The 26,952-nt window shown below is 36.2% G+C and overlaps 1 protein-coding gene across 17 annotated transcripts in view; it reads right to left on the bottom strand.

The window, feature by feature from the left end:
* Positions 1-788: 788 nt before the first annotated feature.
* The window catches only part of brpf3b (bromodomain and PHD finger containing, 3b), a 35,116-nt gene continuing 8,952 nt past the window's right edge, over positions 789-26,952 (bottom strand). The window contains exons 3-16 of one of the 17 annotated variants that reach the window (XR_012384120.1): positions 24,423-24,579; positions 22,432-22,563; positions 19,211-19,339; positions 15,557-15,869; positions 13,914-14,195; positions 8,071-8,631; positions 5,950-6,028; positions 5,768-5,862; positions 5,525-5,613; positions 3,551-3,705; positions 2,843-3,400; positions 2,483-2,687; positions 1,979-2,267; positions 789-1,847 (exon numbers count right to left, since the gene is read on the bottom strand). Coding sequence is in view for 5 of the 17 variants with exons in the window: in XM_005166736.6 (XP_005166793.1) it covers positions 3,217-3,400; positions 3,551-3,705; positions 5,525-5,613; positions 5,768-5,862; positions 5,950-6,028; positions 8,071-8,631; positions 13,914-14,195; positions 15,557-15,869; positions 19,211-19,339; positions 22,432-22,563; positions 24,423-24,579 (2,176 nt within the window). In the remaining 12 variants the exon portion in view is untranslated. Of the gene's footprint in view, positions 3,401-3,550; positions 3,706-5,524; positions 5,614-5,767; positions 5,863-5,949; positions 6,029-8,070; positions 8,632-13,906; positions 14,196-15,556; positions 15,870-19,210; positions 19,340-22,431; positions 22,564-24,422; positions 24,580-26,952 lie in introns of all 17 variants that reach the window. The other 16 variants (XR_012384117.1, XR_012384118.1, XR_012384119.1 and 13 more) reach the window with 16 other exon arrangements.

The raw sequence follows: 26,952 nt of genomic DNA, 5'->3' as shown, positions 1-26,952 counted from the left end.
AGCTCGTGCACTCCCTGGGGCGAGGCGGCAAAACGAGCCGTGAAAACCCTCAGGCAAACACGGGAGGCCGGTAGTGGGACCCCGCTGCAAGGGTTATGGTGGGTGGGAACAGCGAGGCCCACTTATAGACTATTTTAAACTATAGTTTCAAACTTTAGTTTACTATAGTTTAAAATAGAAACCATGGGAACTGTAATGTTATAACTCTATGCCTGGCTGTTGTAATGTAAGTTTTAGGTTGACTACTGTATACCAGCTGGTTTAGGCTACTTTTATCATTATTTTGGTGGTCACAGATTTTTTTATGACCCAAATCAAGTAAAATGTCTCTCACTCAAGTACTTTTAGCATGCAAAAGTACAATTTAGCATATCAAATATATTTTAACAACAACTAAATTATGTCTCGTGAAACTGACCAGCCACAGTGGTGTTAAAAACAATGGCAACACTTTAAAATAAGGTTAATCGGTTAATGTTAATTAATACATTTACTAACATGAACAAACAAACAATGAACAATACATTTACTACAGTATTTATTCATGTTAGTAAATTTTAGTTAATGAAAATACAGTTGTTCATTGTTAGTTCATGTTAACTCACAGTGCATTAACTAATGTTAACAAGCACAGACTTGGATGTTAATAATGCATTAGTAAATGTTCAATTATGATTAATAAATGCTGTACAAGTGTTAATCAGGATTAGTTCATGTTAATTAATGCATTAACTAATGAACCTTATTGTAAAGTGTTACCAAAACAATGTTCAAATCAAACACAGTCGTAGAGTTTCAATAGAACATTTATTTCCCCACATGAGAAAATACTGTTTGAGACAGGTTATTTGGTAGGTAGGTAAAATCTGCAGTTTGTACAAGCTTAAAATTTCTTCTTATAAATGGTGAACAAAAGCTCCACAACTTTCTACAATAAATACAAGGTTCTGTGCTTGATGTGAAAAGGGATTTGTACTGTCTAACAGCAAGTGTCCAAGATCATCGTCCTCTTCCCTCCTTTAAATCTTAAAATGAACTAATCAGAATCCGAAAGCACATAGCTGGCTCTTAAAAGCCTAAGCAATAATAGTTTATCATCTTAAATAAGACATCTGATTTTCGCCTTGAACCAATATAATTTAGTTCCTTTATTTCTTTATGCTCCATAAATAAATTACTTTTTTGTATCAAAAAATTGAGAATATATATTTAACCATAGACACGCGAGTTGTTGCATATACACATACATACATGATTGTATACCGGTCATGTACATATATATGAACCACTCACACTATCTGGATATCAAAGACAAGCAGGATACACTATGTAGGAAGTCAGTTCATCTGAAAATCTTTTTACACATGTATATATTTATATATACAACCTTCATTTCATCATTCCCCCAGGCAATTTATTTCACAAGAGAAAAGAAAAATTAAATTAGAGACTATATGATAAAAAAACAAACATACTTATATACACTGGTGCTCTTTACAATATACAATAAGTGGTTTGTAAAACTTTAAAAAGTAAAAAGCTATCTTAAGAAAATGGCAGTGATTCATTCAAACGCTTAAATTCATTCAATCAATCAATCATTTAAAAGTATTAATTGCTCTGAATGTACCCAAAAGGCTAAAACTCGGAGTCTGGGTGATTTAAATGACCATAAAGTGACGCCTCCTAAAAACAAACCATAGCACTCTCATATGACCTCCAAAATCTGGTAAAAGTAAAACTAGACTGAATGTGATTTGCAGCAAAGGGTTAAATTAAACTATTCTCAGTGTTCAGGTTCCATTTAAAGCAGTGGTCTCAAACTCAATGTCTGGAGGGCTGCAGCTCTGCACAGTTTAGCTCCAAACACCTCCAACTCACACCTTATAGTCTCGAGTAGTCTTGAACACCTTGATTGGTTGGATCAGCTGTGTTTGATTGGGTAGAGCTGCGGCCCTCCAGGAATCGAGTTTGAGGCCTATTATTTAAAGGAACACTACACTTCCTTTTGAAAATAGGCTCATTTCGCAACTCCCCTAGAGTAAAACAGTTGAGTTATATCATTTTTGAATCCAGCACTTTTAGCTTGGCTTAGCATAGATCATTGAATTAGATTAGACCGTTAGCATGTTGCTCAAAAATAACCAGTTTCAATAATTTTATTATTTAAATGTGACACCTCTGTAGTTAAAGTGCGTACGAAGAACATCGGATCGATATGGCTAGAAGCTCTACCATACTCAAACTGGATTCCTGGAGGGCCGCAGCTCTGCACAGTTTAGGTCAGACCCTAATCACACAAAGCTGATCTATGAATGAAGTGTTCATGACTCTTTTGAACACCTCAATTGTTTGGATCAGCTGTGTTTGATTAAAGTTGGAGCAAAACTGTGCAGAGCTGCGGCCCTCCGGGAATTGAGTTTGAGACCTAGGATCTATATTCTCATTCCAGTGTAATAATCAAGAAACTTTACTGCCGTACCATGTCTGAAGCGGCACAATGATATAACACAGCACCTGAAAATTCAGCCAACTTCAGTCAATATAACCCAACATAGGAAGTTACCTAGCTAGAGACTCTTTTCAGCCATTCCTTCAGGTCATTTTTCAGCGAGATGCTAATGGTCTATTATGATTTAATGATCTATGCTAGCGATCACAAAACTTGTTCCTGGAGGTCCGGTGTCCTGCAGATTTTAGCTCCAACACTTATCAAATACACCTGAACAAGCTAATCAAGGTCTTACTAGGTATACTCGAAACATCCAGGCAGGTGTGTTGAGGCAAGTTGGAGCTAAATCCTGCAGGGCACCGGACCTCCAGGAATGAGATTAGTGACCGCCTGATCTATGCTAAGCTAAAAGTGTTTCCGCCAGACCCAGAAATTGGCTGAATGGATTCAAAAATGATAAAACTCACCTGTTTAACTCTAGAGAACTTGTAAAATGGGCCTATTTTTATTTTAAAAACTGGATTGTTCCTCTAAACCAAGGGTGATCAGCCCTGTTCCTGGAGATTGACCTTCCTGTGGAGTTCAGCTGCAACCCTGATCAAACACACCTGCACTAATTAATTACGACCTGAACAGCACTTGATAATTACCGGCAGGTGTGTTTGATCTAGATTGCAACTGAGATATATGCAGGAGGGTAGATCTCCAGGATCAGGGTTGGCCACTACTGTTTTAAACAGTCAGATGTGGTTGATGTTTCTGCTCTACATGTAGTTGGAGCCAACGAAACCATGATCTCCTCGAACTCGACTCAAGTGCTTCATAGCTCGATCGTAGGCCACCTGCACAGACTTCCTGATACTGGTCTTCTTGCCCTCCATAATACGCAGTTTATCAGTGGTGTCGTCGACGCCGAGAGGAATCACTTTATCTTTCGAGAGCCACTGCCTGCGGATACAGCAAAAAAAAAAAGAAATGAGAATTCACTCACAGTTCCTTTCAAAATCCTTAAAGCCAGCGGATTCTGGTCATTTGAGAATGCAAAGTCTGGTGGGTAATCTGAAGGAAAACAAGAAAATCTCCAAAGGCTGGGCTCACCAGGTGCGTTTGTTGTCGAAGAAGAGAACCAGGAAAAGTCTTTCTCCGGCTTCTTCTTGTCTCTGTTCCCCGAGGCGAAGCACGTCGAGTGGAGGAACAGGGATCGGGACGCCGTTATGCAAAAGACCATCTTGAGGCATGTCTGGATCTATGATCTACAGAATGAAGAGCCATTTTAACCTTCCGCTTCAGCTTTAAATGTCAGTGCTTTGCTTTGAAGCTGTGCTAAATGCAACTGTGAAGTTATTTTATTAGACATGTCTGTGTTGAAATAGATGAGAACAAAATGAAAATGTGTCACAGAAGTGCTATAAAGTGTACCTTAATAAAACATTTAAAAAGGTCTTTTTACTTGGAGTAAACCAGGGATGCAACTGGCATTTGTGAGTGAAATTACTAATCAAAAAAAAAAAAAAAAAGATGAATTTAAAGGGCACCTTTTTTACCCCTTTTACAAGATGTAAGATAAGCCCTTGGTGTCTCCAGAGTGTGTCTGTAAAGTTTCAGCTCAAAACACCCTTTAGATCATTTATTATAACCTCTAGAATCTGCCCATTTTGTTGTCGGAGTAGTGTAGCAAATGAGTTACTTCTTCCCGCCCACTATTTCCATGTGAAAGTCTGTTTGTCCTGCGTTACGTCAGATAAACAGCAGTCAGTGACAGAGACAGACACGGATGAAGTTAAAATACATCTCATTAGTCAAAAATACCATGTAAGTTTATTTGATGTATTTGCGGGAGTCTATTCAAGCCTTTCTGAAATGATGAGTCACACACATCTTAATGTTTACTGACACCATGTGGCCGTGGTGTTTATAGCGGTCAAGAATTCCATAGAAATTTTACTATCTTTATTACAATAATGCTTTGTTTTAAAAACATTTTAAACTTATAAAACTTATTTTTAAAATAATCACAGGGTTGTAACAAATATTTTAATCTCAGTTTATTTGCAAAAAATGTTTTGTTGACATGTGTATGCAGTACATGTTATTATAGAAACAATGACAATCAGTGGGAAAACCACACTCCTACGTCATGTACTGATTTGAATCCAATTTTAAAGTCAGGAAATTTTTTAAAGAGGTTTTTTTTGGGTTTCTGTCACTTTATTTGACTGTGGACACACTATACATAAAGACAGTTCTGCCCAAACAGCTTTAAAAAGTAGATTTTCATTATAGGTGCCCTTTAAATTCAATTAAATAAAATCATAAAATATGAAAAAACAAGGAGTTCTTGAGATTAATCATCCCAATTATGCTAATAATGAATGAAATCCTTTATGTCAAATAAAAAATATTTAAATAAAATGCAAACAATTCAAATGCAACAACAGTCAAACAGAATAAACAACTGCAAATAAAATGTGATACATTCTGTAAAAAAGTGAAATTTGATAAAAAAATAATGACTAAAAATAACAACTAATGAAAACAATAACAAAACACTATTCAAGAAAACAACTAAATTATTTTTTCTGTAGAAGTGCAGGACATAATCTAACAATATTAACTCAAAATGTAGCTTTAATCTATTTAAATGAAATTAAAAACATGAGAAATCAACAGCAATCAACATAAAACTACAAAATGAATTGGATTTATTTACTTAGATTAATTTATTATTTTGATTATTTATTGGAATATGCGAACACACTGTTAACTATACAACTGTTGGAATACCAACTTGGTCAAATGTGTTCAGTAAACAAAAAACACTGAGATGAGGAATATGTTTTCAAAGAAAATGATTATGAGACAAATAATGTTAATTGAGCAAACAAGATAATTGTCTGATGTCACACTCATCCTATTAACATGAAGACTAATTAAAAAGAACTGAATTTTAAATAAGAGTCAGGTTAATGATCTCTTAATGCTCATTTTTAACATACTAACATTTGCATGGCTCCAAATAATGCACTGCAGTGTAGTTTGATAGTAATATAGGCGTAGAGCGCCCTCTCTCACCAGAGCAGGGTAGGACGGATATCCTCTGCTTTTGGCCCACACCAAATCCAGAGGTTCAGGTTCAGGCGTATCTCCATTCGACAGCACATCTGCTCAGAACAAATACTGTAAATATAAGTATATACACAAACACACCCACCCATATATATATATATATATATATATATATATATATATATATATATATATATATATATATATATATATATATACACTGACATTTCAATGGGATTAATTTCTTACCAGTCCCAGTGTAGTCAGAGTCTCCATTAACAGTCTCTAAAAATGGTACTTTGGACAAAGCAGGTTTTCCTCTGCTCTTTTTAGGCGGTGAGATACTGAAACCAACATAAATAATATTTGTTAACGGTGTGCAAAATGTACTATATGATGCAGACAAGTTTCGATTTGTTTTGTCCTCTCACAGTTCTCTCAGAGTCGGAGATGAGCTGCATTCTGAGTCAGAGCCGCCATCTTTGTGCTTTCTGAAACCATTGGTGAGCGCTAAAAGACAAAAAATAAAAAGAGAGAAAGAAAATGGTGTTCAAGAAAATGTTCTGGTCATGAAAATTACTGTTAAACTAAATTAAATTCAAAAAAAATATTTTCACAATGCAAATTACAATGCAAATAGTGTCTTTTCCATTCTTTTATAACCTGTTTTAACACATTTTATTCAGTTTTTAATCAATTTTAATTATTTTAATCATTTTTATTTTCTTGTTTCTTTTAATCTTGTTTATGTAAAGCACTTTGTAAAATGTTTCAAACTGATCAAATTAAAATAACTGTTAATAATTAGCACTGTAATCTTGAGAGTTGGACTTCTGTAGCATTATTAGAATTACGATTCTGTTTATTATTTACCATATACTTCATTCATTCTTGTTTTAATACTTTCATTTTGTAATAATAAAAATAATAATGTAAAAAACAACAATAATGATATAACAGGGCTCAACAATAAGGACTGCCCAAATGGCCCGGGGCCAGTGTGAAAGATGCCCACCTTGAAATCACCTTTTGTTAAATAATTTCGAACTGCAATAAAATACCTTTACACTTTCTATCCTGCTCTTTTTGTTTTGGTAACACAGAATTATAGAAATACATTAATTAAATAATTATTAATATTTAAACAATTATAGACATTATTTAAAATATGTGGCTAAAAATGGCTATTAAATTTGATTTTTTCTCTGTAAGGCCAGAGAAAATTTTTGCAGGGCAAGTAAAAATCTGAACCACTGGCCAGATCGGACCAGTAGAAAAAATCCTTAGCGTTGAACCCTGTATAATATAAGGTATATCATATAGCTCTGCCAGAGAGAGTGGCTGAGGTCAAGTGCATCAAATGGAAAACCAAATGGGAAGAGTCTTAAAGGGGGCGGGGCATGTCAGATACTAGAGAGCATTGATTGGTGAAGATTTGATGATAAACTAAAGTATGAGGTGACATGATAAAAGAAATCATTGATCCATTTAGGCAGAAGTGACAAACTGTAAGCTTTATATGTTATGTCAGTTTTATACCTGCTAAAAGTTAATTTTGTCATTGTTTTGTAGGGGTGTCAAAATTAATCGTTTCTTCGATGCACTGCGATGCAGACGCGGACAATTCGGTATCGGTTTAGTAATAATCATAACCGGTTATTACTGACATCATTTACCTCATATGCGCTCTGTCGCGAGTATTTACAACGCTCTAACTACTTAATACTCATGAACTGTGCACAATTTCACTGTGTGAGTTTGAGAATGAAAGTAGCCTACTCCATTTCTTTCTTTCTTTCTCTCTCTCTCTCTCTCTCGCTCGCTCGCTCTGTCTCTCTCTCTTTCTCACACAAACACAGTGGCCCATTTGACCTGCTGGCGTGGCTTTTCTTCTCCTCTCGGCTGTTTTACAGCGTTACTTTTGGATGCAGAAACGAGCTGCAGAGTTTTCTCCACCATGTCTATCATACATCAGCTGTGAGATCGCCGCTGCTACCTGCCGCTTATCATTCATCTGAAGAGCGCAGCGCGCAACAGCCAATCGCAACCCAATCAATCCCAATCAAAGGGGTGTAAGAGAACTAGACAAGGATCAGATATTGAGCTGGATATTTATATTTGTTTATATTATTTGCTTAATGCTCGTTTTTTTCAAAGTTACAGTTTATATATCTGACTGTTTGTATTAAATGACACAATTGTATTACAAATAATAACCTATATAAATATAAATATATTCATACATTTTAATACAAGAGCTGCTGCTGTGAAAAAAGTATAAAAGCATCGTCAATGCACCGTGATGCACCGAAATATCGAATTGAACCGAATCGATGGCATGATAATCGTAACCGAACCGAACTGTGAGACTAGTGTAGGTTCACAGCTCTATTGTTTTGGAGCAGAACATCTAAAATGTTTTATTTTAATTTCACGGGACTTTGAAAAATGACTTTTTTAATGAATGAATGTAAAAGTAAACGCAGTTATATTTCCCCTTTGTTTGGGTGGCATTGTGAAGCAGCATGTAATAAAGCCGCAGTGTTTATTACCAGGCTCTAGAGTGAGTCGAGGAGGCGTCCTCTCGCGCTCTGGACTGCAGCTGTGGCTCCTCGTCTGCTGTTTGGCTGGGACTGAAATGGGCGGAGGTGTGGAGGGTTTTGGCTGGGCTGTAGTTTCAGTCTTGACGGTGGCGGTGCAGTTGTGTGTGCGTGCAGCATCTCCGTCCTCCCGGTTTCCATTCTGCATCTGATTGTCTCTTTCACGCTGGAGTTTGGCTCCATTTTTTGCTTTTTTAAAGAGGACGGATGTTCTTCTCCCGACTCCTCCAGTATTGGGCCGGGACGGTGATTCAGTGGACGAAAGACCATTGAATAGTTTAATTTCAGGTGGTGCGTCCTCTAGTTTGGTGCAGCTGTTCATAGGTGTGGGGTCTGAGTCGAGCTCTTGCCTCTCGCTGTTGAGTTTGAGGCGTTTTGGTGGGCACGAGGAGGTTCTGGGGTCGGATGTCATTGGTCGGAGGGTTGGTGGTTCCTGTGGAGTGTCTCCTGGCGGAGGGGACAAAGCTAGGCCTGTGGGCTCCAGCATGGGTGGAGGGGTGGATTTACAATCATCTGGGTGGAAAAGAGGAATAGTTAGGAGAAATATCCGGAATCTGAAATCTTTTTTTAATGTGTAAAAATTTGAGAGAGAAAATGAAGGGGATGGTTTTCATCATCTATCAATCATTTATTCACCCTTCACTTGTTCCAAACCTGTATGAGTTTCTTCTGTTCAACACAAAAGAAGATATTTTGAAAAATGTTGAACACGTGTAGCCATTGACCTCCATAGAATTTGTTTTTCCAGCTATGGCGGTATATTGTGTTTTCAGCTTTCTTCACAATATCGTAGTGTCGTCCCAAATGCAACACTGTTTTTTTTAACTAAGCAAAAATTTGAACAGTTTCCCTGAGGATGTTTGATGGTTGCCAAATTAGTGAAATAAATGTCCAAACTGCCAAATCATACCTGCCATGAGTATAACATTTATCATCAGGAGGCCCTATAATCACTCTCATAGGAGAATTTTGCTTTCACAATCTAAAATAATCCAACATCAGTGCCCAATAGCTCCGCCCCTTCTGCTATGTGAGCAAAGCTGCGGCCGTTGAGTTTGTGAAGTGTCCAACATTCAACACTTTATTTTAACGCTTGAATAAGAGCATCATCCGAGTGTTTTTAGTGTGAATGCACTACTTACACTATTTATACTACAAGATGGCGTAGAATAGTGCATTAGTGTGCGATTTGGGACGCACCTCTTCTTTTGTGTTCAACAGAAGAAAAACACTCATTTGCAACCGCCAAGGACACTTTTTTTTTTAAAATAAAATAAAATCGCACTGCAAACACCAGTGCAAATAAAATGCTAGACGGTTAAGTGTTTTAAATTGAACAAATTAAGACATTAATATTAGCACTGTAATTTTAAGAGTTGGACTGTGGCATTATAATTACATTTATGAGTATTATTTACCAATATACTTTAAACTTTTTTTTTAATATCTGCATTTTTGAGTACAAATGTGTATATTTTAATTTCTGAGTGAACTATTCATTTAAGACACAAGAAATATTATTATAAATAATAAAACCAATCAAAATAAAACAACAGCAGATAAATTGTTATATATTGTGTAAAATGGAAGGTGATCACGAAAGATTAAAGGAAATTCGATTATTTAAAACTGTCGAATTACAATTTATTAAATAAAAAAAAAAACTAAAAATGATTAAAGAATGCACAAGAAATATTATTATTATTATTATTATTATTATTATTTCCATTTTATTTTATGTATGGGTAACAAATAGTTGTTAGTTAACGTTTTTACTTATTTATATTTCCTATACAGGGTTTCTACAGGTTTCACCAAGTCAAATCTAAGACTTTTTTGTTTTTCACCTTTTATTGGGATAGGACAGTGGAGAACAGACAGGAAAGCATTGGGAACAGAGAGCAGGGAAGGATAAGCATAACACCTCAAGACGGTAATCAAACTCAGGTAGCAGTGTGCACCATGGTGCTATGTCAGCACATTTAACTACTAGGCTATTGTCGCAGACACAAATTTAAGACTTTAAGACCATGAAAAATGAAATATTGGACATATTTCAATACAAGCAGACTTTAGTTGTATACATACTTTTTTTTCTACATAATAAAAAAAAAAAACTCTTTAAAACTATGTATGCACAAATGACTGTTATAAAATTAGTTATGAATATAGTTTTGCTCCATTTTTATTGAGATGTGTTGTTTGGAGATTGGCTATAGGTTGAATCGATTGTGTAGCTTTACATAAACAAAGGAAAATTAGGATCTACAAGACCATATTTTAGGGAATTTAAGACTTTAAGGCCTAAAATATTGTTTTTGAAATGTAAGACATTAAGACTTTTTAAAACCCAGCCGATACCCAGTTATAGTTATAACCAGGGTGCAAATTACAGGGAGGTTTGGAGGGGTCTGACCTCCCTAATTAATGCTTGATTCTCCCTGAAGAACAACAAAACAAGATGTATGGGTAGTCTGCCCTTCAATAGCTAAGAAATAATTTGCTCTGATGTTTTTTTTTTTTTTTTTAAGTAATATTAATAAATTAAATAATAATGTAAATATACATTTGACCACCCCTATAATGGTTTAAACCATTGTGAATGCATGTTTGGGCCAAAAGTATTAATTTAGCAGATTGAATCCGGCAAATCAAGAGCACCAACAGACAGTATAAGTGTTCAGAAAACATGTTCCTTTAAAAAAAAAGCTTTTTGTAGGAGTCTGCAAAACTACATGCATAGTTTGTGTTTTACTATACACTGCCTCACACATGAAAATTAAACTGTAAAATAAAGTATGCGCAGTCTTTCATGGTCATCTATTAATTGGTGCAGGAAAGCAAACATGTCACCGTTTATTTAACATCACAAATGTTATTGAGAACTGCTCAATATTGATCAAAACACTGAAAACATTATAACAAGTTTGATTAATAAATGAGATGTAATTGAATTAAATATATGAATTTGGTTCATTGGGGCATATTGCCGAACATAACCCAAAAACTTGACCTTGTTATACCCTTGAAACTTGTTATAACCCTACCAATCCTATATTTTACTACTAATAATATATATTTTCTTCTTTATAGTCACACAACGCCATAAAATAGACCTAATCTTATAAACCTAAACATAAACCTAATGATAAACATATAATAGAAAATATTTTTTGCAGCTCCACATAAAACATCAGTCCTTTAGCTTTTACCAAATAAAAAATAAATTAATTAATTAATTAATAAATGATTTAATTGAAAACACAATCGCTGATAAGAATTACAATTTCACTCAAATTTAGATTTCGACTTGACAAAAGCATCAGTTTGCAGTTCATCAGTCAAATCCCACCCTACAGTGAGTGAGAGAGTCGTTGCATTGGAGCTACTGGTTTCAATCACTGTTCAAGAATGTTTTGGTCATGACGAGTCTAAGTAACAACCTTTTTTTCTTCTGGACTGTGACTGAATTTGTGAGAAAATGCTTAACAAATGACACCAGAGTGCAGTCTGTTGTCTTTAACTTGGACAAGAATGGTTTGATATTTCAACTAAAAACTATAGCGCACTATGATGCTGCATCCCAGTTCACATACTAAATGTCCAGAATAGAACTCGAAAATGCAATTAGTGTGTCCCAAATGATATAATGTTGGAAAGAGTACTGCAAATTTACCCAGATGATCTAATATTTCTGGGAAGAATTTGACGTGCAGATGCATGCACTAACGGTTAATATTGCCCACAATACTCTGTGCGTTGGATATTAATTAATTTAGAACTACATCAAGTGTTAAACTACAAAGTAGTAAATGTGGAAGACTAATTGTTAAGTGGAGAGGATTTTTAATGATTCTTAATTAAAATCTGACCTGCTGGATTCTGGAATATATTCATTTCCTATGTTCCACGCTATATTTATAGTATATTATGACAACATTGTGAACTTTTATAAAGATGTGTTCGGTCAATAACATTTGAAAGCACCTGAGAAGATCTCTATGCATGAAAGACCCAAGAAGGGCAGATTAACCTTCTGCTGCACCTCCAATATGGTAGGAAATTAAATATGAAGGAAATGTGGATGATGTGACATGATGATTGATAGGGCACACAACCAAGCACAGTCCATTAATGAAGAGGTAGTAAGTCCCAAATCTTGCATACTCTTGTCTTACACACTCAAAAAGTCTATGGTATAGTTATTTTTTTTTTAAGTATGTACGTTTTTGATACTTTTATATACTTAAAAATAATATAATAAAATAATAATAATACAATACATACTTTTAGAACTTAGTTTAAATCTGCAAACTGGGACGCAGCATAAATGGCCACTATTTGGGTGAAAGCTTAAACATGTTTTCTTTTGTATGTGCAACATTAAATACAACGGAGCATGCGAAAACACAGGGCCCTGTCATACACCCGGCGCAATACATGTTTAGCGCAATTTGTTGCTATTTTCAGACCAGCACAACCCTAATTTTCATGTTTTGCACCACAATGTTTAAATAGCAAATCCTTTTGCACCACTTTGTGGACTCATGGGTGTGCCAGTCTATAAAGGAGGTGTGTTAATGCGCATTGTTGGTGCGTTGCTATTTTTAGAAATTGAAATAGATTGCCATTGACCAACTGTGTACAACACCGTTTCCTTACTCCTCGAAAAGGAGTTTTCAAAGGAGTAAAGTAAAGAGGAAGAAAAAAGACTGAATGGAGGAGTTTGTTCTTATCCTCACGCTGCAGATGTCTGTTTAACTGTTAGTGAAGCCTTCAGTTTTTCCACTTACAAAATCCACCATGTAAATACCAAATGCGCTATGGTGCGATGCAACTGACTCTTAAAGGGAATGGGAGATGAGACTCTGATTGGTTTAATGCACGTTAAGGCTGATTTATACTTCTGCGTCAAACACCGGCGTATGCTACGGCGCTGACGCATAGCCCTTCGCCGTGGCCATCGCCGTCACTGACGTGCACCTCTCAAAAAATGTAACTACACGTCGCAACGACGCGTACCGTAAGCTCTGTGATTGGTCGGCTTGGTAGCGCTGACGAGTCTGGGCAGGACCGAGAGCCGCACGAATGGCGCGACGCCGCGCGAGCGATTGTTTACAAGTGTGGAGTCCCGTGAAGGAGCTCCTGATGGAAAGGTTAGTTTTGTGTTTACCTCATAGTTAAAGTTGTTGCACGTCCGCCGGTTCCTGCCTCAAAATGAGCGAGTTTGAGCCACTTGTACACCCCGGAAGTGTTCAGGAAAAGCAAAAAAGTAGCAAAGAAACTCGACACAGAGGAACATTTACACCTCACTGCCAACTATTGTTTCGGAAGTGTTAATGCAGACCAACAGAGACAGCGCGCAGAAGTATAAATGCACAGCCACACACGTTGTATGCGCTGTTGGTTACGCCGGTCACCTGACGCAGAAGTATAAATCAGTCTTTATTCTCAAAACACATCCATAACTCATTAAGAGAATAAGCACAATCCTGTTAGATGTGCCGCAGCGTATTTTTCCATTCTTAAAATAGCAAAAGTGGATTTGGACACTCCCTTAATGCTACTGAACAACATGCTTTAGACTTAGCACCCAGACCTTCAAAATAGAGCCCACAATGTTGGTTATGTTTGGGAATGCAAACAGTTATGGAAGAAATCATATGGGCCTTTAAACAGCATTCAGAGATTTATTAAATCACTATTTGGTTCCAGTATACGAAAAAAATCATTTAATTCTCAAAAAAGTTATAAATAAATGAAATTTTGAAAGTTGAAGGGAAGGCACATCTCACCTTTATCTGACGACGATGATGACAGGTTATGATCAGCATCCATCTCTTTGTCTTCATCATCCTCGTCATCATCTTCTTTGAGGTCTCCATTGAGCATGTGTGAGTTTTTTAAGTTCTGCTTAAAGCGGACTTTGTTGATTTCTCGTCGCAGCAGGCGGACCCGTCGTGTTCGTGCGCCGCTCGAGCGCATGGACGTCACCACGTCTAATTTTTCTAGCAGCTCCCTCAACTGGTTTTCCGTCGTCATGTGCAATCGATTATCAGGGTCTAGCAGCGTGTCAACTATAAACAACAGAACCAAACCATCAGTAACAGAAGATATACTGCTTCCTATTTGGCTTGCAGTGATCAGCATGATAAGAATCAGAATGAGCTGTGTGTAAATAGTGCGTGTAAACAAGCATTATGTTGTGATTTTCAGGATCTCGGGGTAAACTGAAAACCTTAAACAGTTAGGGTCCTGTATGCTAATGACCATAAGAAAATAGATAGCAATAATTACATGTTTTATCTGGAATACTTGATTCTGATTGGTCAGTCGTGACATTCCAAGATATGCTTTTCCCAGATAACAACTGTTGAAACTATTAAGACAAGCCCAACATTGACCACCAGAGAATACATTCACATCCATATTTACATGCTTGTCTGTCTTGTTTTTGACTGTTTGGTGGCATCTTCGATTGAATAATATGTAGGTTAGTGTTTACTCCATCAGCTGTTTTTGTTTCGGTCAGCTTTGACTTTAATCAAACAATTATTGAAGAACTATTATTGATCAGAACAATTTTTAGGCCTGATTTTTACGTTTTATTGGTAAGTAGGCATATATTAAGCAGGATAAAGTAAACCCAGGCAGTTGTTTTTCTTAGATTATGCAGAGTCACTGACTCCAAGACCAGCGACGAGATGATCCCAAGGTTTCCATATGCGGGACCAGGCCATATCCTGAGCTGCTGCTGCGCTGATGGGACAGACGAGTCTTCGCTGAGGCCATCTTCCAGCCTCCACCGCGGTGACTGAAGCTCTGTACAAGACTTTTGGCCAGCAGAGAAATTAAAATGGTCGTGCCCAACTGAGTCTGGTTCTCCCAAGTTTTTTTTTCTTCACTCCTATCAGGTGAAGTTTTTTTCCCTCTCCGCTGTCGCCACTGGCTCGCATGGTTCAGGATTGGTAGAGCTACGCATCGATAAATTTGCTCTTCAGTGTTTGAACTCTCAGTAATGATTTAAACCACACTGAACTGAGCTAAACTGAACTTAAACACTAAAAACTGAACTACACTGTTCCAGTTACTATGACCATTTATGTGAAGCTGCTTTGACACAATCTACATTGTAAAAGTGCTATACAAATAAAGCTGAATTGAATTGTTTTCGCATAACGTCCTTTATTTTAGACTTTATTCTGTAATAACAACCATCTGAATGTACTTTATCGCTTACTTAAAGCAGATTTTAAAAATGTAAAAAAAAAAAATTAACATCTCAATTCCACAAATTTACACCCTTAAAAATAGATGAAAATGTGCTCCAGCATTGCATTTTAGCTACTAAGGTGTTGCTTGTGGCCCAATACCAAAATTCCATCCAAATACAAGTAATTTGTTCATCTTTGTATTTGTTTTATATGAAACCACTTACCGTCTTCAAAAGTGCAGCGGTAGTAGTCATTTTTGTTTGGCGATTCTGCCAGGTGCATGCCCGTGTCCAGGTCGAAGCCTGTGTTTTGGGCTTGTCTCTGAGCGTGCCTCAGGATAGCGCCCCCTAGGTCCCTCAGACGTATTGCAGCTTGGTAAAACACAGTGTCTTTAGCATTGTAAAGCAGGCAGTTGGAGATCATGAGGTTAAAATCAGCCTCCAGGTCAGTGACGGAGCGATACTTGTGAGCCTCCAATTTGGACTGCATTGTGGAGAAGTCCATGGGGTGCGTGATAAACTCCAGGTAATCCGGGACCTGAGAAGTCAAGAGCACAGTTTCACAGTTTAAAGCATGAAGATTTGGCTAGCATGAATGGATACCATAGAAAAAAACTATAAGATATTTGCATTTCATTATACATGAAAAAAAGTGTTATTTTTTAAAATGTATTGCATAAATCCATGATGTCCAAGGATGTTTCTCAAATTTAAAAGGGATAGTTCACCCAAAAATGAAAATTTACAAACCATTTACTCACCCTTAGTTTGTTTCAAACCTTTGAGTTTTTTCTTTGTTAAACACAAAAGAAGGTATTTTAAAAAATGTTCAAAACTTGTAGCTATTCACTATGATAGCAGGTAATCAAAATTCTATGGTAGTCCAAGGCTACCGGCTTCTAACATTCTTCTAAATATCTTCTTCAGAGGAAAAACATGTTTTGATTTGATAGGTGGAGGATGAGCAAATGCTGACAGATTTAATATTTTTGGGTGAACTATCAGTTTAAATTCTGGAGCAAAACACAAAAATTGCAATGACATAAACTATGGGAACTTTGAAGCATTTGGCAGGTCTGGCATTTCATTTGATCAATTTTCTCTTACTAAAGCTTTGTTATGTTCTGAAATGTGTGCGATACCAGAGTGCACTCTTAAAAGGTTGCCATGTCCACTGATTTTAAGCATCTTGTTTTTTTTATTTACTTAAGTTTGACTCAAAAATGATCAAGTTTATTAGAATAGGCTGCTGACAAAGTATTCAGCCATTTAGATATATGATCGTCTTCGGTTTTCTTTTCTGGTAAGATCTGGCAACACGAATGGCAACTCACACCTCTTACCATTTTCCTCTATGCAGTTGCTTGTGATTGCGTACATAAAAAAAAGAACGACACACAGCTCTGATGTGAATTACAATACGTCACTAATAAGTAGTTCTTCAGTTCAGTTCCGTACACAACTTTAAAAAAACTTAACCACAGTTGTCATTATCAGAATGACCCAGTTTAGTTGTTGACAGCAGTTGTCACTCTCTTAAACCACTGTTTACAAAACAGCATTAGGCACTAAAAGGTGAACTGACAACTGAATGGATGGCCTTTTAGGAAAAGACAGTAATGCAAATACTATTAGCAGAAAATATATCCCAGTTTCTACTCAAGGCATCACTGCACAAAAATCTTAAGCTTTCAACTTCTATATTAAAATAATGCAACTGAAAATCAAATTAGCACTGATTTCTTAAAACCGGGTTCCCACTCAATTCATAAAAAGTAGATTCAAGGAGTATTTAAAGCAACATTCATTTCAAATCAAACACATTTGTAATTTAAACCAGAATATGTAGAATCATGAATATGCCAACTGTACTCAACATGTCACTTACACTTAATATTTACATTACAAATGTCAGAGTGATGATTTCTGAATGCATCATTTTATAAAAATGTAGACCTTTTTAAACTGTTAAATTTAAAACTATTAATATTCAAATTCAGTTTCTGTAATATTTAAAACATGTGCCCTATTAGTTCTTGTACAGTTCTTGTTTTTGACAGCAGCATGACGATTGTTGAAATAATACCAACAACTAGTTTCATGTCAAAATCAAGGACCTATGTTTGTTTTAAGTACTTTCCAGGCCTTGAAACCATATCTCTGACATTAAAGTACTTTCAAGAAGCGTTTGAATGGTGAGGGGGGAGTTTGAGCTTAAATAGGTCTTGAGAACTCCCCTGGTTTATTTAGGACCTAAAGGCTGGTTCATACTTCTGAATTGATCGATTGCCATGACCCACAGCGAATGCTTTGCATGTAGTCGTGCATTTAAACTTCTGCGTGCTGTTTGTGTTGCTCTGCAATAACCCTTCTGAAACACTAGCTGGCAGCAGGCGGTTATGTTCCTCTGTGTCGAGTTTCTCTGCTGGTGTTTTGTTTTTTTCTGAACTTTACCTTAAATGTACAAGTTCACAGGACTCCACACTTATGGTAAAGTCTAGATCGGATACGCGGCCGGCCGGAAGTGCGATGTGCACATTAATATAACAGCATTTTTTTATGACACTGTAAAACAATAATTAATATTTTATAGTACTGTGACGGTTGGGTTTAGGGTTGGGGTAGGCGTTATTAAAATGCAATTTATTGGGTAATTTAATACATAACATAAATGATACTTGGTACAACTACTGTTTTTACATTACTGTGAAGGCTGGGTTTAGGTAGGCGTTAATAAAATACAATAAATGGGAAATTTAGCAAATATTATAAATAATTCTTGTTAACTTACAGCCGCAACCATATCCAATCTAACAACAAACCACACTTATAAACACACGCTCCAATGGGTTCGTGCAGCACTCGACCCCGCCCACACTCATCAGCACTACCAAAGACGACCAATTACAGAGCTTGCGCTATGCATCGCATCGATGTGTGGTTAAATTTTTTGAGAGGTCAGTGTCAGCCATGGCAAGGTCTATGCGACAGCGCAAAGGCTGTGCCCGACCCTATGCATACACTTGACGCAAAAGTATAAATAAGCCTTAAGACAGATTATAGGAATTGCTATGGAGAGATAAAGTGCTGACTGAAAGGCTTAAGTAGGAGCCTGACTAGGAGCTCATCTATTGTGCAAATTTGGTCTAATCAATTGATCTATATAGCATATTTTTGGACTGTAGGAGGAAATCGGGGAACCTGGGGAAAACCCACTCAAGCATGAGGGGAAGATGCAAACTGCACAGAAATGTCGACTGGCCTAGTCAGAACTTAAACCAGTGACATTCTTGCTGTGAGGGGATTCTTCAAGACGAAGATAACTAATGTAAGAAACTCTGAGAGGAGTCCCAACACACTATCTCCAACTACTGGAGTAAAGTGAAACGGCTATACATCATGCTTGCTGGCCCCACGCACTTGTCAGTCTGTCAGTCAGCACGTCACCTTAAAGGGTTAAACAAATGACGCACAGCACTACTACGGTTACAGAAAAGTTTGCGCTGTTATTATTACCTTACCTTCTAATATGTTTTGGTGCGATTATCAACCACTACTAATAAAAACACGACTGAATGTTGTGAATGAAAAGCTGTAATGTAGCCGTGGCAGGACCAATTTTGGTGTGGCGCCCCGCCACGGAAGAATGAATGTAGAGGAAATCATGGCTCTGATTGGTAAATCACGTGTTAGCTAATGGGGGACCAGCCGTGGTAAATTATAAGCACGTGATCCTCTCGAAAACACTTCACTAAATTATATTTTAAAACATTAAAACAGATAACAGCTATTTCAAACTCTAGTGATAATCCACATTTTAATGGTAATTCTATAATACTAATTTAAAACCAAACAATTACCAATGATAATAAGACAGACCTCTTTCAAGTTGACAGGCTGTGCAAATATCTTTGCGGTGTCTTTCTCCTGAAGCTGCTCTAAAGTGGAGCTCAGCAGTACCAGAACCGGAGTTAACTGATGCTCAGTCACTGCCTGGTGAATCTTCACCTACAAAAGCAAAAACACAAGACTATGTTAAATACAACTCTTTAAAACAAAAATTACATGAAATTAAAGTTATGCAAATTGTGGCCCATGACTGTGAGCTCTGAGATCGTCAATTTGCTAATGTGGTTCTAAAAGCTGACAGAACTGCTTTATTACAATATCATTTAAATTTCCGGAAAAATGACCTAAAATGTTCTGTCTTGTTGTTCAGTCACAGACAAAAATACATTTCGGTCCAATAAAAAGTTATTTTGAATAAGAACATGCCTTTTTCATAAAATATAATACAATTTTAAGTGCAAGTGGATAAACTTGGCCTTAATGCATGTTCAGTTGCATTATCACTTATAGATTATTCTAAACCACCAGTCTGTTGGAAAGGAAGTACTTTAGAGAAAGGTCTCCACTTTCATCCACTGTATACGCTGTGTGGTTTTGCAGGGCTGAAAAAGCAGCCAAGTCAAAGCTCCAGAAATGAGTAAGTCCCATTTTACACACTATATTTGCCAAATCAAGTCATAGCCATACAGAGACTCACAGCCGTTTCGCCCTGCAGTATAACGGCAACAACAGTGGGCTGTTTCTGTATTTACACAACGACAGCATTTTCCTGCTGCTAAATGAGCTTTGGCTTTAAACAGAAAAGTAATTCTGGGTTATAACATCATTCATTCTGCTTGATCACAGCTATGAATTATGAAATGGTTATTGGGAGCAAGTATTTAAACTAGTACAAACTTGATCCTCATGAATTTTAATTTAAGTCAATTTGAATTTAATTCACTTTTACATCAAAATGGTGATTTGGATGAAACTACCAATAGATATTAATGCTTAATCACCTGGTTTGAGTCATATTCACTGTAAAAAAAAAGGCTTATGTTACTTGTGTCAAGCCTGAAAGGTGTCTTTTTCCTTTCAGTAGTTTAGTGAAAAATGTGAGTGCTTCACGTTGCTTTCTAATAGTTCAATAATAGTTTAATAATTATAATTCCCTACATTTATATAGCTCTTTATGGACACTCAAAGCACTTTACACATTTTTTGGGGGAGAATCTCCTCAAGCACCACCAGTGTGCAGCATCCACTTGGATGACGCGATGGCAGCCATACCCCACAGACCGCACACCACACACCAGCTGATTGGTGGAGAGCAGACAAGTGATGATAAAGTTGTACGAATCGTTCTCATATCATAAACAAACAAATGTTTTATACAAATAAATAGCCCTAACTGAGTATAGATGTTAATAACTAACCTTAATAACAAAATAAATAAAACATGCATAAAAACATACAGAGCCTCGCAGACTCTGAAATGTTACCAATTGCAAAAACAAAAATCCCTAAAACAAACATTTAGGCCTTATTTGGGTCTATAAACGATACGAAACCTCTCATCTTTATCCTTTACCAGCACATGTAACGTTAACATCTTGTTAAAAAGTATTTCCGTCATTTCGAGTTCATAACAGTCCAAAAGATGATGATCATTAAAAATGGCAGTTTGTTTATGCTTTAAGCGGCTTAAAAAACATTTATGCCACTGTTTTTTCGCACTTCACACTCAGGTTTATCAGTTTCTGAAAATATCGGATGTCAGAATTCAATAACCATGCGCACGTTATTATCATCAGCTAAAGAAGTTTGTTTTTTCAAATAAAGACATCCATGTGACCTCTCTGGAGAAAGTGAAACCGCTCGCACTTTTAGACGGCCTCGTCAACAACCACAGGACATACGGCAGATTCTGCTCCCCTTCTTGGCTTTGAGGCTGTTCATCAAGATGACGACAAGATTTGTTTGAGCTCGGGTCAACCACGACTCGTTATTATATGTATATACAATTACGATGTAATGTCTCTGCTGTGTATTTCAAGAGTTTACACTCAGGATCCTAGAGCACAGGGCTTCCTCCCAATCGCAGAGCGAGAGGGGAGCTTGAGCTCAGGTAGATCTCAAAATCTCCCTGGCTGAAGAGGCTAAGGTAAACTACTTTGAAAAGGAAGTGACCTGGACAAAAAGTGACTTTTTTGCTTAGTCTGTTATGTATTATGCATATCTTTGGATGGTGGGAGGAAACTGTTGAACCTGGGGGAAACCCACGCGGACACAGGGAGAACATACAAACTGTGCAAAGAAACATCCACCAGCTCGGCGAGGACCAGGGCCGGCAAAATTCTTGCTGTGGGGCTAACAGTGCTAACCACTGGGCCGCCGAACCACTTAATCGATGAGGAAAAGTGGAGAAGACAAAGACAAAGATAAATGTTGAATGAAGACTGTGGTTATTTGTAGTAACTTAGAAATCATATGATTGGGGGATCATGATTAGCTAATGCGAGACCGGCTGTGGTAAATCATAAGCATGTGATCCTCTTGAAATTAGTTCATAATTAAACTTCACTTAAAATTGCCGCTTCCTTTGTTTTCATTCTCCTGGCATGTGCACAGTGGTTTACAGTTATCTTTAAACCAATGGCGTTCAGCTGCGCGTCTTGCTCTGCATTTTAGTACCCTTTTGTTGTGCTAGGTACCCATTGGAAAGGATGCCCAAAAAGTGGTATGATACGGATTCACCATAAGTGGATTTACATCACACCACTGCACAAAGTTCAAAATCTAAGATCGCTATTTTGTTATATCCTCGTTTTTCCTCAGCGGGCTTAGTATTACAGTGTCAACAGTATTTTATAATGTAATTATTCTCATGTAAATATAAAAAAAAAAAAATCGTTTGTGTATACAGTAAACAGGATAAGAGCGCATACATAACCCTGAGGGGCACCTACACTAGTTAATCTAACATTGTTTGTTACTCTAATAAAGTTTTAATGGTTGTAATCTCCAAATAATTTGACAGAAACCGATTTGTACTAAATTTATCACAGAAATAGCAAAAATAAATAAATCAAAAACACAGATTCTGTCTATGTGTATATGAGCTCCACACCCCTTAAAGAAACAAATGTGTCACAATTTGAGTTCAACTTGAGTTACAAGATAACCAGATCCACACATGTTCTTGTCAGTGCTCACTTCGTCATTTTTATTATGCAAGAACAGACTGTTATAGTGCATTTCAGTGTTACCTGCTCTCTCTTTAGTTTCTCTCGCTTGCGGATGAGCTCAATAAGCAGTCGAGCTCTTTCCAGATCATGACGAAGCTTCTGCCAGTACTTCAGCTCTTCTCTCACAGCATTCAGCTTTTCATCTGGCTCCGCCTGCGCACAATTTATAAGATCCAAACATGAGTGAATGCATCTGTGCAGTTGATCAGAGTGAAGTTTAGAACTGCATTCTTTTACACACGAGGAGCCCATAATGATGCGTTTTCAGCATCTACGAGCAGCTTGCAGAAAATGATTCAACACACAAACTCATCACTGCATGTGTTGTGTTCTGAGTTTGAGTCACTTATAAATGGGCTTTTATAAAAAAAACACAATCATCCTCCCAAAATTTCTAATGAGATGCACTTGTAAACCAGCTACTGTCAGCAATGGAGGTTTTAAAAGCCCCTTGTAATTTAGATTTAAAAAAAAAATCTAAATTTTACTGTTGCTATTTTCCTTTTATAATTAATTCTCTACATGTTATCCATGTTTAATTTCTGAGTGACATGCAAGCAAACAACCAATTAAAAGACCTCAAGAAAGAAAAAACCGAATTGATTTCCTTTCTGCCAAACAAGGCTTTAAAATTCCTACCCCTAATTCCAGGATGCAAAATGGAGGCAAACACTTTGAAATAAAAGACAATCTTTATGTTACTTAAAATACTTTTTGTTTACAAATATATAAAGTTAAAGTCAGAATTATTAGCTCCCCTGTTTATTTTTCTCCCCAATTTCTGTGTAACAGAGAGAAGATTTTTCATCACATTTCTAAACATAATAGTTTTAATAACTCATCTCTAATAACTGATTTATCTTTTTCATGATGACAATAAATAATATCTTACAAGATATTTTTCAAGACACTTCTATACAGCTTAACGTGACATTTAAAGGCTTAACTAGGTTAATTAGGTTGACTAGGCAGGTTAGGGTAATTAGGCATTTTGTATAACGATGGTTTGTTCTGAAGACTATCAATAAAAATAAAATTGCTTAAAAGGGCTAATAATTTTGACCTTAAAATGGTGTTTAAAATTTTTAAAAACTTTTTATTCTAGCTAAAATAAAACAAATAAGACTTTTCAGAAGAAAAAATATTATCAGACATACTGTAAAAATGTCCTTGCTCTGTTATACATCATTTCGAAAACATTTAAAAAATTAAAAAATAATAATAATCAAAGGGATTATTAAGTCATTGAAATCGGTTAGTTATTTTTTTATATATTTATATTGATATTAATTAATAACTCTAATTAATTATTTCAATATTTGTAGTAAGTGTCTCTGTATTTTCTTAAAAAAAAATCTAAAACCTGGAGAAAATAGATGAAAAACATGTTCATATAGGACTCTATAAAAAAGGCTACATGCATGAAACCATTTTGAAAAATTTGGGCACAAATGGATTAAATACTGGTGATTTTGCAACTTCTCTTGGTATGATGAAAAAAATCAAACAGCAATAGCAGTAATAGAAATACGTTTTCAATTTAATGCATAACTAAAATTCAAAAATTATTCCAGAGACTTTATTTAAAAGGCATTAATATATTTAATATAATATAAAGTATAATAGCAATAACAATAAAGGGTCATATTTTAGAATAAGGATTTATTAGTTAATGTTTTTACTAGCATAAGCAATACTAGTGCAGCATTTATTAATTATAGTTCAAGACTTACAAATGCATTATTAAAAAACAAATCGTTTCTGACTTGTTAACATTAACTAATGTAATGAGATAACTTGTACTAAAAATGAATGACTTTATTTACATTAACCAACTAAGATGAATACTGTAATAAATGTATAGTTCATCGTTTGTTCATAACTACATAAACTTACACAATCTTATTGCAAAGTGTTTTTAATAAAACACTATTAATTGCTATATTATATTTCATTTAAATAGGAAATCGTGCCGCAACACAAGCATTTAAAAAAACATAAAAAACACTGACCTGTTCTGCACTCCTCTGGCCCTGTAGATGCGAATGTAAACGTCGAATGAGAGGCACTCCATTGCGGGATTGACGCTTAAGCAACCAGTAATTGTGAAGTCTTTGCATGAACTGATTCTTCTTCTGTATGATTACATCTTTAGAAATTTTGTTCAGCCTGTAAACAAATAGCAACAACAAAATAACTACACAAAAATTAAAATTCAACTTCATCAGATGATTAAAACAGCTCCATTAAGAAAGAATTCCTTCACTTGGATTGACTGGAATGAATTTATAAGGGAGCGATTCATACATGAAATATAATAAATATAAGACAAGGATAGATAAATATAACAGAATAAAAATAAAAGTAAAATAAACAGTGGATTTCTGGGCAGTATTTAGGTAGAACATTTGAATAATAAAATGTAAAATTTTATTTACAATTTGTTGTGACTGAATGTCTTAAATTATCTTAAATTGCTCACACAGTCAAAGGCCTTTAAAACACAAAGATTATAAACACTCCATTATGATTCAACTATGCAGTGACTCCACAAGTCTCATGTGTTTTCAACTGTGGCTCCTGCTCAACTATAACCCTGAATAAACATTGCTATATGGATGCTGAAATATTAACTATTAACTACTGTGCAGCCCTAATATGTCTTTTTTTTTGGATTTTGTTTTGGATACGTACAGTGTGTTCAATATTGTAAAACTACATCTGCTGTATGTAGGATTGCACTGTTGATCGTTATTGGATAAAATTTCCGACTTCTTCAGCTGTAGGAGAGGAGGAACGGTCTAAACTCCTCCAAATCAACAAATTCAGCTAATTTAAATTCAGTAGCAACCACACCTTTATTTTTATTATTATCTGTAGGGTTCACTTCTATACATTTAGGGCTCCGTTTACACTAGTACGTTTTATTTTTAAAACTGCGTTTTAGAATGAAAAAGACCCACGAACAACTTTCCATCTACACCAAACCACTAAAAACACACACACACTCTGGTGTGCGCTGCAGCATATCTAGCCAGATGAGAGCTGTGCTTGTCGGACTGTTCATCAAGGATCTACCGCTGGATCTAATCTCATATATTTGTTAAACGAGATATTTAATTAATCTTTTTGTCTATATCTAACAACATATTCCCTGACTTCGGTCTTTTGAATCTATCACTTGTTCGCAGGGAACATGTTTTGGCTAAGCACAAAGATAAGTTACAATTAATGTAACCATGTACATTCTGTATACTGACTGATTGCATGTCTTTATTTCCTGTATTGTATAAACTTATTTTACAATATACTTTTAGAATGGCCATTATTAATTATTGAAACTGATATTCAGCAGAACAGAGCGTCTGTTCTGTATTTTTAAGCAAAATTAAAGGAGGCAGTAATGTTATAGGCTTTGTTTTGATATAAATATGCATACAGTGAAGATGACGCTCATATATGCAGCGTTCTGTTTTCCATATCAAACTTGCGAAGTCTGAACTTACAAGGAGAGGATGCAGTACTGAACTGTGTGTAGGCTACTTATTATTGAGGAAAAAGCCCCAATCAGATAAGCAAATGACTGCAGCCATGCCTCCATTTTCAGATGTCTCCATTATCCCCATCAACACTGAGACGAAGCAGCAGCGTCTCATGCTTCTTTTTTAAATTTTTTTATTTGACGTGCCGCGTTAAAACCTTCTACACCAATCAGGTCGGCACTTTTGTTCACGTGCACGGAGCTGATGAAGTTAACAGTTAACAGCACTTGGAGGTGCTCAAGCGTAAAACTGTCAATGGAAGCACACATTAAAGAAAATGCCTAGATGCGATATGAACGTGGAGCTGTTTATTGCACTGGTGAACAATAATCATTTCTTCATCGCTAGAGCTGGAGCTGCTACTTGAACCATCTATGCTTGTTCGAGTTACCAGTAACTTTAACAACAAGCGTGTGAACTTCCTCTTCTTCTGTGTTACAAGCGGGTGTCGGAAGCTTAAAGTTGTGTAGCGCCATCTAACGTCAAGGAGTGATTTTGCATACTCTTCTGTTTGAAGCCAGTGAAAAATTGCTTGGGTTTGAATGAGGAAAAACGTCTCGTAAAACGCTGACAACAAGTGCAAACGAAAAGCGTCCTGGTGTGTAAGAGCATTAAGAGTGTTTCGTGTGTTCTTAGAGATTCTGTTGACATAACGTACAGTGATCTCTTGCTATAATGTGGTTCACTTTTCGCAGCCTCGCAGTTTCGTGCATATTGTCATGCTTTTTTTTACAGCACATTGTATTCCGTGTTCTGACTGGCTGTAGAGCATTGTTAGTTAATATCTTCGGTGTCTCCTATACAGTACCAAATGCATCTAGCTCAGTCAAAGGCACCTGCGATAGCACCCAAAAGGCAGTGGAACATGCTAAGCATCGCACAAGAAGTTGAACTTGTGGACATGCTAAAGGAAGGTGGAAGTTACGCAGCTATAGGGCGCCATTACGAAATAAATTAACTTCATTGATAAAGATCAAATGGTTTTGATATTTGGTTTCAT

Source organism: Danio rerio, chromosome 8 (assembly GCF_049306965.1).
Source record: "Danio rerio strain Tuebingen ecotype United States chromosome 8, GRCz12tu, whole genome shotgun sequence".
NCBI classification, from domain to species: Eukaryota; Metazoa; Chordata; class Actinopteri; order Cypriniformes; family Danionidae; genus Danio; species Danio rerio.
The sequence above is the reverse complement of the archived record's forward strand: the minus strand, read 5'-3'. Positions and strand labels throughout refer to the sequence as shown.